The sequence below is a fragment of the Sinocyclocheilus anshuiensis genome, unplaced genomic scaffold (genome assembly GCF_001515605.1).
Source record: "Sinocyclocheilus anshuiensis isolate Anshui unplaced genomic scaffold, SAMN03320099.WGS_v1.1 scaffold728, whole genome shotgun sequence".
Classification (NCBI taxonomy): domain Eukaryota; kingdom Metazoa; phylum Chordata; class Actinopteri; order Cypriniformes; family Cyprinidae; genus Sinocyclocheilus; species Sinocyclocheilus anshuiensis.
In genome coordinates, this window is record NW_015555767.1 from 1446355 (window position 1) to 1457552 (window position 11198).

Sequence of the window (11198 nt, forward strand, 5' to 3'; positions counted from 1 at the left end):
TCCCCTAGACAGTCGTCTCTCAGTTCTGCACAAATACAGTACAGGTAAGGACTACTTGGCTACAAATCAGTTCAACAGTAATGAGTTTGAGGGTGTACAACAGGTACTACAGTCCCTCATGGTCAGTCCATGCAGAAGAACATGGTCAACTATAGTGCTTTGTATTTCATCAGGATCAAATTACCTTTGACCTCATCCCCTTCATTTTTATTTTGCCCTCCAATTCCTCTTTGTCTCCCACTACCAGGATTCATTTTCCAAAACGCATAATCAGCTGTGCCCCTGTGCATATCATCCTGAGATTCTGACCTGTGTGTCATCAGTTTTGCTGCTTAATGTTCACACATGGATAAATGTGTGCTGTTTGAGTTCATTTTTTGATGCTTGAGTTAATTATATTGTGTGTTTGTGTTTTCCGAATGAGAACATGATTAAACCTGTGCAAAATGATGGCGTTTTGTGTAGAGTTTTGGAGAAAACACTGAGCAAATTGGAACGTGTGTGCAAACAGGTGAAATGTGTTAAAGGTTTTGAGAAACGTGTCTTTGTTTGGAGAACTGTATGAATGGTTTGGAAAATTGGGCCAAATGAATCAGTTAGTGTTAGTGTGTTAGCAATCGAGAAAAACTGTAATACTGCTTGGTTGCCCCCTGGTTGCATTGAGGCTAAAGGAACAGAACAGCAGGAAAAGTGCATTAATATGTTGAAAAGTGCTAGGAATTTAGATTTTTGCTTTCTAGAAAATGGTCAAGACAGGAAATAATAAAGGACTAATGCTTGTGTTGATGTATTACATTTATGGATGTCCACTGTTTAAAATGACATGTTTAATTACATTATAAACCTATTAATTAATCAAACTAATGTAATGTAAGAACAATTGCCAATTAAGTACTCATGTATAAATTTAAATTGTTGGCCATCTTTTTAATGTAATAGTTAATTGCACTAAATTAATGTTCAATTAACAGTCCAAATTAAATTATAATATTGCAATTTATCTTTATATTGCTCTATTCTTTTCCTTTTTTTCAGGCATTGTATCTAGATCGGGCACTCTTACGTATGAAGCCGTACATCAGACGACACAAGTGGGTCTGGGCCAGTCACTGTGTGTTGGTATGGGAAACTAGCAATCAATTATCCATTATTATAAGTCTACAGAGTGTTTAGTACAGAAAGATCTTTGAACAATGTGTATTTTCTTTCAGGTATTGGTGGAGACCCTTTTAATGGCACTAACTTCATTGACTGCCTGGAGGTGTTCCTGCAGGACCCAAAAACTGAGGGCATCATTTTGATTGGAGAGATTGGAGGAGATGCAGAAGAGAATGCGGCAGAGTACCTGAAACAGCACAACTCTGTAAGCTGTTTCTCATATGTTCACATCTAAAAAGAAAATGCTTTTAAATTTAAAAGTTGAATGTGGCTAATAATATTAGCTCAACCTTTTAACTACCTCACCCACCTAAGACAAGGCAAACTGATTTGTCTTTGTGCTTTTTTTGTTTCTTTTTTTTACAAAAAAAAAAATTTTTTACAACAGCAAAATTATTATTATTATTTTTAACTAATTTACTTTTGGGACCAGATAAGTTCAAAAAACATATGCACTATTTTTTTTTAGCTGTATACAGGAAAATTGAAAGCAATAGTTCACCCAAAAATGTTGTTCCATCCAAACACACATAATTTTCTTTCTTCAGTCAATCATAAAAGGAGATATCAGGCAGGATGGTCACAGTGCTCTTTTCTATGCAATTCCATATCTTTTCCATAAATGTTGAATGGTAAGAAGGTTCTGTCATGCTCCAAAATGATAAACACCATAAAAGTAATCCATATGACTTTAGGTCTATATTCCAAGTCTTTTAAAGTCTCACAACAATTTTGTGTGAGAACCAGGAAAATTGAAGTCATTATTCACTGAAAAAAAAATCTCCACGGTAGTGCAGTTAAAATAAGCACATGTTCAAATTTAGTATGTTATGATCTTTTATGAGAATGAGAACTGATGACGTTTGGCATTGATGACATCAAATGTGCCATATTTGAACACATGCAAATGAGATTTGATATCTCTGTCTCTTGATCAAACACAACTATTTTATGGATTTGAAAGGCTTGCAATATGCACAGACTTGCACAAGTCATATGCATATTTTATGCAGGTTTTATGATTTTATTTTTGGTGAACTGTGTCTTTAAGATCTTCTACACACCCCCCCACTCAAAGAATCACTATTTATTCATTCATGAATCGCTTCGTTTTTTTCTTAGCCCTTGGGAAGTACACATTATTTTTCATCTTCTGGATATCGGCAGCTTTCTCCAACAAACAGGATCCCTCGCCACACATGGAGCTCCTCTTTCCTTGCTAGCAGGAGCTACTCACCCCTGGAGCTCACATTGTTTCTGTGAATGAGAAAACAGCCTCCAGCTGCTCTTTGATCTGTTTTGGCTGTGAAGGAAAGTCTACAGGGCTTTCTTTGACTGCATGAAATCCAGCCTGGCTGGTCCAAACATCACAAAGACCTCCTCCACATCCTAACAGCACCTCGGTTTGTGTCATCATTAAGCATGGCATATTTATTCCTCCAGTCTGAGAGTCATAGAGAGAGCTGATGCATTAACAAGTGTCTTGCATTGGGAGAATTCTGTGAAGTCTGTGATATAAAATAGAACAAGCATTGGCACAATGAGTACTAATGGAATAGTTTCAGCAGTTCTGATTGTGGCAAACTGATGCATGAATGTCCATTTTCTCAAGAGGACTGATTCAGTCTGAGAGTGTGGTAGCGGTGAGGCACAGTAACCACAGAAAATCAAGCAAATCGCTCCGAATATGTTCACCGCATGGACAAGTGGAGTGAGTTCTTGGATGTACAAAGAAACTCTCCTCCATTCTGTGAATCAGACCATACTAAAGAGCTCATTTTTATTGTGGCCACATTTGAACTGAACCAAAATAGCGAAACCTGCAATTTTCACAATTATTGAGGAGTTTCGCAGTTGCAGAAGCCGTTAAGCACTTTTGTGTACATATTAGCACTGTGAAACTTACTTCTTTTCCGGCCTGTCAGTTAAATTAGTGGGAGAATTGATTTGGCGGAAATTATTCCTTGAAGACTAGTTGCAAATTGTATGAAATTGCTCCTTTCAGATGAACTTTTCTCATTACCTCAACAAGGTAGTTTTTTAAGTGAATGCACCAAAGATGGCCTTGGCTATGAATAATGGAGATCAATACATGGTCATGCTACATTTCGTGCAGTAGATTTAGCTTTGGGAGAAATATTTGGCAGTTATGAAATTTTCCGTCTGTGCCGCTGTTAACAAGACCTGAATTGATCAGACTGTTAAACGCATGCCGGTCTCATTAAGAAGTGCGGGCAGGGATGATACATCAGGTTCCAGGCGGTAATGGAAGCGGTGATCCATACAGGAGCTTGTAAACTATTAGTTGTAGAAAAAGTCATGTCAGATTTATGTTGCTGTATGAACCATTTTAGACTGGCCTAGGAAGAATGTCTGTTTTTCTTTTGGAATAATAGTAGTGACAAAGGGCTCATGGTCCAATCCCATAACTTCACAGCGCATTTATACACCCCCCACACTTCCTGCTGGATCCATATCTGATGCTTGCTTTCCATTAGCTGTAGTGACATTGTGCAAATAATGTTGCGAGCACCCTGTTTTCCCCTTTTCTTCTAATTTATTAACTCCCAACACGCATACACCAGCAAGTCCTTGTGTCAGAATTGCCAAGGGAAACTGCAAAATTGCTTTTCAGCCAAATTAGCATATTGATATGAATATTCCTCTCAAGTGCTTGTCAGCTTCACGCTTGTTTTTGCTTATTGCTAACATTTGTCACCTAGGGAAAGTTGCCCATTAAGATCCACTTGCAGTCCACAGTCACCGCAACACTATTGGAAGCTGCTGAATGATCGAGAGGAAGCTTTCCAACTGTTAACATGGAAACCTGATAGATTGTGTTTTCCGCAAATGTCTGTTGCAAACCTATCAGCTGTTTTTCTGGTGTTTGTTCTGCCAAAATAAATTTAATGTATACACTTTTAAAGTGCTCCTATTATGGATTTTTGAAAATGACATTTCATGCAGTGTGTAACACGGCTCTAAGTGAATGAAAACATCCTGCCGAAAACATTGTGTATAAAGTTATTGTCTCTCAAAAGAAAGAGTCGACTCTGAATCATTGAGTCATTTTTAAAATGAATCCCAAGCCGTTTCATTTTGACCTCAACATGAAATATTAGCATATTGCCCACCCACTTGTTGGTCTTTTCAGTTGGTCTGAATGAAAATGCAAATTCATTCTTTGCCACTAGGTGCGGCTTTTGGAGCAGTAAAATAGCTGTTTCCCCGGTACACAAAGCAGCTGTGCGCTCACAAACGCTGTCGTTGTCGAGTCGCTGTCGAGTCGTTGAGCAAGTAAGGTAAAAATAAATGCATATTATAAGACAATGAAATTGTTTTTTGACCTTGCATGCATGTCAACTTGTTGTTGGGGACCCCCAAAACCAAAATATGAACCTTTCATAACCCATAGTAGGGGCACTTTAAAGGGATAGTTTACTCAAAAATGACAATTTTGTACTGTTATGTTTTACACTGGAATACATTTCTGAAGAATTTTCACACAAAACAAGGTGAGGACAGCATTTGCATTTTTGGGTTAACTGTTCCTTTAAGACCCTTTTTGACCCTTTTTGAAAATGCTAAACATGCTCCAAATAGGGTTGACTGGAGAGTGTCATTCAGCAAAAAAGGGAGCACAAAATGAAAGGATGGCGTTCCACTCCAGTACTGTCTCGATGTTTTGTGCATGAGCAAAATATAATTACCTCAGTTCATTATCGTAATCTTCCCAGATTAGGCTTTAATCTGTAGTCGGCTGCATGAGCATGAACAGCTTGAGTTTTGAACTGAAGACTGCTCCTGTGGAGCGTTATAATGTTAGCGGGTAGTTGAAGATTATCAAGTATTAAGTCAGACTGTCTTTGACTGGCAGTCACATTCATTTCATCTCCTCCACCTAAAGTTTGCATTCCCATTTAAAGTTTTTAGTGAAATCAAAAATTGCTAGTGAAGTTTAGGAACCTACTCTCCTGTGAGATGCTAATGAGCACGTCTGAATTAGTGCTGGCTCCATTTGAGCCCGAGGAGGTCTATAATGCCGGAGAAAACTATCTACTAGCATTTCTATTGGTCTTGATGGCAGTAGCTGGTTGATGCAGGAACCCCCAAAAGTATGCAACTTAAAAATATCTACTATAATATAATAGTCATAAGATGTTAAAAGTTTGCTCGGGAAAAAATCTGAATGCACAGATTTTTGAATGAGTCAATGGAGAAAGATGATTTTAACCCCCCAAACGATGGGGCTGGCACATGCTAACCAGCCAACCCTTGACTTTTTGTTTGAGCCTCATCTGAGTTCAAAGGTACGCACAGTAGCTTCAGCCTTCTAAGAAAGTCTGTCCAGATGTCCCCAAAAACATTCAAAATGTTAGGCTACCATTTTATTCTGTTCGCCCATCTGTTGGCGGCTGCATTTGCGATTATGACAACCCACATCCCACTCTAGAATTAGGATGTCATTCATGAGGACAGAATATAGTGGGAATGAGGGAAAAAACAGACCTGAGCATGATGGTCCATGAGACGGTCAATGACAGTTAATTGGCTTGGACATGACCAATTGCCTTCCATGAAAGTGAGATTGTATTAAATGACATACTCGAGCCACTGTCTGCCCATCTGCTTACTCCCACACAAGCTATTACATGCCTTGATCTGCCTCCCTTTTAATGCCAATTTTGAGCACAGTATGCACCGTCTAAAAGCCCCTGCACTTATATTCACCTCTTATTTACAAGTCTGTGAGCTGCAGTTTGAGGAAATAAAAATATTATTCTTGTAGGCCTTACTTAGCGCCACTATGACCATGGTTATTTTTATGGAGACCCATAATGCAGGGGTCAAACAAAAACAGACATTTTTCACTAAAGATTTTAACTTTATAAACGCATACATACACATACCGTACAGAAGTTTGGGGTCAAAAATATATTTTTAAAATGGTTTTGAAAGAAGTAAATCAGAGAAATGCATAAGTTTTGTGAGCAAACACAAAGTATTTCAGAGGAACACAGTTTTGTGAGTGAACGCAAAGTATCTCAGGAATGCATACGTTTTGCGAACAAATACAAAGTATCTCAGAGGAACACAAAATTTTTCAGAGTGAACACAGAGTATCTCAGGGGAATGCATACGTTTTGTGAGCAAAGGTAAACATTTCTCGGGGGAACTGAAAAAGTTGTACAAGTAAAAGCAAAAGCTCTGAAATATTATTTTTTTCCTTCTATCGATTTTTTTTTTTAACCATCACCCTGTCCCTTTAGGGGCTCCATAGAAAATAGTTGTGCTGCTTAATATGCACATGCAACATCTTTTTACAAGATTCTTTGAATAGAAAGTTCGCAAACATTCATTTGAAATAGAAACGTTTTGTAACTTTAATGTCATTGTTGTCACTTTACTATCATTGTCACTTGTCAAAGTTGTCACTTGACACATTGTCAATGCATCCTTGCGGTGTATAAGTATTAATTTCATTCAAAACAAAAAAGTGTGTATGTATTTCAAAGTCCTTGTGTCGTTTTCTACTCTTTAGGGTGCCAGTGCTAAGCCTGTGGTGTCATTTATTGCTGGCTTGACGGCCCCTCCTGGAAGGAGAATGGGGCACGCAGGAGCCATCATTGCCGGAGGCAAAGGGGGTGCCAAAGAGAAGATCGCCGCCTTGCAGTCAGCTGGAGTCATCGTCAGCATGTCTCCGGCTCAGCTGGGCAGCACCATGTACAAGGTGAGACCATTTTTTTTCATTGTGAGTTGTAACTCAGAGGCAGAGTCACCACAGAGATGCCACCTCCTGTTTTACCTCACTAAATGCTCAATGCTGTTTTTCGTTCTGCAAACTCAAACATGCTGAGAGCAAGCATTAAAGAAATTATTTTTAGTAAAAAAAAAAGATTAGTTTTTTGTCTTCTTAGTTTAAAGTCTCACAGTGATGTCAGTTTGCTGATAACTCTTTTTAAAGTACATTTATTGGTTTGTGTGGCTGTAACGGCTCTGGAAAATTCAGTGTTCTGTGGGCCAAACCAGTGACTAATATAAAGGGCCCCCTTAGACAATCACAGCAGTTTTTACCGTAAGATATTCAATAGAAAGCTAGACCGCAAGAGAGGAAATGAACAAAGCTCCATTTATATTGGTGAGTTAGCAGCTCTGCCTCCTTTATCTCAATATATCACAGCCAGGAGTTTTAACAAGATGTATAAAAAGTGAAAGTGTGTATTACACTCATTCATCATTTTAGCCTTTCATTATCAGCGCTAGCAAACGCTCCTTCCTCTGCATCAATACCATTTTCTCTCCTCTTCCACCACACCCCTGGATTCTAATTTGTAATCATTGGAAGTAATGATGAAAAACACTCTGGCTGGTTGTTAATTTTGCAGCCCATTGTGTTCATACATCTGTGTTTATCTCACTGGTCGATTTAATAATGATGGCACATACACATGCCTCAAAGTTGATTGTGTGTTTCCCCGCTTTGCCTCCATGTTAACACTCACACATACGGAGGCGACTCACTCACTGTACCTGCCCCAGTCCCAGTCTGAATATGAACCCTTTATCTCCCAGTATTCTTCGTGTTTATGCCTGGATGATATAGCCAAAAACATTTAGCAGCTTTTTCCACTCTATTGTCTATTTTTTTATTTGCGCTGAAATTCAGATAGAACAACTGATAGATTTTTTTTTTCTTAAATATTTTAATGCTTTTATTCAGCAAGGACACATTTAAATTGATCAAAAGTGACAGTAAAGACATTTTAAAATGTTACAAAAGATTCTTATTTCAAGCAAACTTTTTTTTGAACTTGGGAAAAACAAATACTGAAATCCTGAAGATCACGGTTTCCACAGAAATATAAAGCAGCACAAATGTTTTCAACCTTTTTAATATTTAGCAGCAAATCAGCATATTAGAATGATTTCTGAAGGATCATGTGACACTGAAGACTGGAGTAATGGTGCTGAAAATTCAGCTTTGCCATCACAAGAATAAATTACATTTTAAAATATATTAATATATACTATTTCACAATATTACTGTTTTTACTATGTGTTTGAAGAAAAACATAAAAAAAAATATATTTCTGTTGTAACGAATGTAAAATGCCACACTGGGACACTGTTGTGATATTTGAGTCATGATACAAATAAACCTTTGCATCAGTGTTTTTAATCTTCATTTAAACAGACAGTTATTTATTAGCTATCTGGAGTATCTGTCTTAATGCTTCACAGTTTTAGAAACATTAATGACCAAAAAAATGTACACATAAATCAATATTCACAATGATGCTTAATTTATATCACAAAATCTTTGCAAATATATTGTGAATATTCAGTAAAACACCCAGCCTAATCACTAATCACACTCTCGTTCTTTTTCCCCTCTCTTTTTACTAATGATGTAACCACAGCAAATACTTAATTTCTTGTGTTACTCAAGGCCATTTCCTGCAATCCATATTATTTCAGTCTGCAGCGGACAAGGCACTGCCTGACCATTAGATGGCAATAGAGCTTCAAGTATTTTTACAGTGCATCTTCGTTCTTTGAAACATGACATTTGCATAAGGGAAGTTTCTCAGAAATGCGCCATTCCATCACCCTTAGTTGAGGAAAATGCGTTTTCAAAAGGACAATGCATCACCCTGTAGCTGTAAGCCTTTTTAAGTTAACTATGTAAATAGCTAATCCTGACTGGAACGATCTACATTTGTCTTTGTATCATACAGTGCATTTCTCACAGCTTTATGTGTTTACCCACAGCTTCTGTAAATGTTTTTTTTTTTTCTTTGCAATTAACCTTAATACAGCCTCAGATCCCGAGATTCACAGAATCTTTTGTTTAATGCAGAGAGCTTTCCAGCTGTTGGAACTTCCACATTTGAAAAATCAAATATATATATATATATATAAATCGAATATATATATAGAATATATAGATTCCTATTAGACTATTAGTGACGCCAAGCTGAATCAAAAAATTGAGCAGTCTAACCATTGAAAAAATTGCATACACACACACACACACACAAACTCCAGAAACTCAGCAATGAAAGATTTTGTGCAACAGGCAAGGTCAGAACAGAGTGGCATTTTCTCCTAAAATATCAAAACATCTGAGACAAATACTGTACAAACCACATTTCCAAAGAATGGTTTCCCAAGCTTGATGAAAAATAAAAATCCTTCTGGTTTAAGGGAAAAGGTGTGTCATAGCCTGAGGCACAGTGGGTAACACAAAATATAAGCAACACCAAATAATTTTTACACTTAATGATGATCATATTTTGCATTTCAAGGAATAATTTACCCCAAAATGTTTCTTTTCTTGTTTGGAACAGAAGTAGTCTTTTTGTCCTGTTGTGTCTCTGATCCTCATCCTCTTTTATTTTATGGAAAAGAGCAACATGGACATTCTTTTTGTGTTCCACTGAAGAAGTAAAGTTAACTGTTTTAGAAAAAGATGAGGCCGAGAAAATGACTGCATTTTCATTTTTAATGTGAACTACCTTTTTAAATCCATTTCATTTTACTTTTCTTGTTGTTTTAATAATAAAAGTAGTCTTTAATTTATATAGCGCCTTTTAAAAGAAGCTTCTCAAAGTGATTTACTTATTAAAAACAACCTTAATAATTCAAACAAAAAAGTACAATCAATAAATGAAAATACATTTTAAACAGCACATGAAACATTATTAAAAAGAAAAAAGATAAGATTTAAAAATATCAATTGACTGTGCTGCACAAATTTTGCTTTTTTATGTTTTCCTCCATTTCCTTAGACTTAATTATTCTTTGTATTGTATTTCAGCACTTTAAGCACAGTATACTCTTTATCAATATAGTAAATGTTAACAAATCATGGCAGTAAACTTTGTTGACTCAGACAAACTAACTGTTAACAGACCCCTGCTATGGACGCAGTGAAGGCAGCCCCTGCCAGACATGTTTGTTGACCCCTGTTTATTCTTCCCTGTTCTCTGCAGGAGTTTGAGAAGAGGAAAATGTTGTAACTTGTTACAGGGAGTGTGAGAAACAAACTGGCCTCCCTGCCTTAGGACCTTCATCCCTGCTGGAGCCCACCACCTTCCTCCAGGCTCAACAGTGCGCACACTTTGTGTTTTCAACAGATTCTATCAGTACATATTCCATATTTGCACCAGAGGAAATAATAATAATAAAAAAAAAAAAACATTTCAAAGTCTATTACAGCCTTCGTCTTAGACGTGTACAGCACAGGAACATATCCACCTTCTAATCCAGCCACAGTCGGAGCATTGTAAGCCATGTTGTTGCTTTATGTCATAATGTTTTCTCTCCTTCTTAAACAGAAAATATATCTCTTATGCTCTACCTTGTGGTAGTTGATTTCTTTTTACATTTAAAATTATGCTGCATTTGTTAGCATTATGATGCATATGCTGCAATGTGTGAATTTTAAACTGCAGCACAATGCTGTTCTCCCTTTGCACTGGAACTCATCTGCGCAATTGAAAACCTTTGACATTCCTTTTCAGAGTTCCCTTTGCAGTTCACTCTAGCTCAGCGTGAGCATATACATTTTCTCTTATAGTTTTCAGCTTTTACTTCATATGGCAGGTATAATTATAGATGTGAAGATGGCTCCGACAGATTTAGAAAGCTGTACCAAAGACATCATTGTCAGGTAATGCTGGCCATCCACAGATGTCGTAACATATCACTCAGAAGCCAACGCAAGATGGACTATTTAGTCTTTTTCATGCGACAACTTTTACTTTAGCATGACGAAATTGGAGCGCTAAATGGTTCGAATTACTGAAATCTAGTTTGCATTGAAAAGAGCGGTACTACATGTCACCTGTCCCAGGCTTTTAGCAAGGATTTTCATTTGCAGACACAGGTTTATTAATTCTGGCAAGGTAAAATGTGTGTGGGAGGACTTTCTCCTTTCGCCCTGTAATTGCATCTCTCCTGCCTAATGACATGCATTCACATTTTATTCCGATAAAGAATGAAAATGCAAATTTGTTCTCTTACCAGGTGCATTT

At 37.2% G+C, this 11198-nt stretch overlaps 1 protein-coding gene across 1 annotated transcript in view; it reads left to right on the plus strand.

The window, feature by feature from the left end:
- The window catches only part of LOC107674246 (succinyl-CoA ligase subunit alpha, mitochondrial), a 20818-nt gene extending 10297 nt beyond the window's left edge, over positions 1-10521 (plus strand). Inside the window, exons 6-9 of the mRNA XM_016468177.1 lie at positions 1036-1119; positions 1212-1363; positions 6701-6889; positions 10155-10521. Of these exons, the coding sequence (XP_016323663.1) occupies positions 1036-1119; positions 1212-1363; positions 6701-6889; positions 10155-10181 (452 nt within the window). The 3' untranslated portion in view covers positions 10182-10521. The remainder of the gene's footprint in view (positions 1-1035; positions 1120-1211; positions 1364-6700; positions 6890-10154) is intronic.
- Positions 10522-11198: the final 677 nt, after the last annotated feature.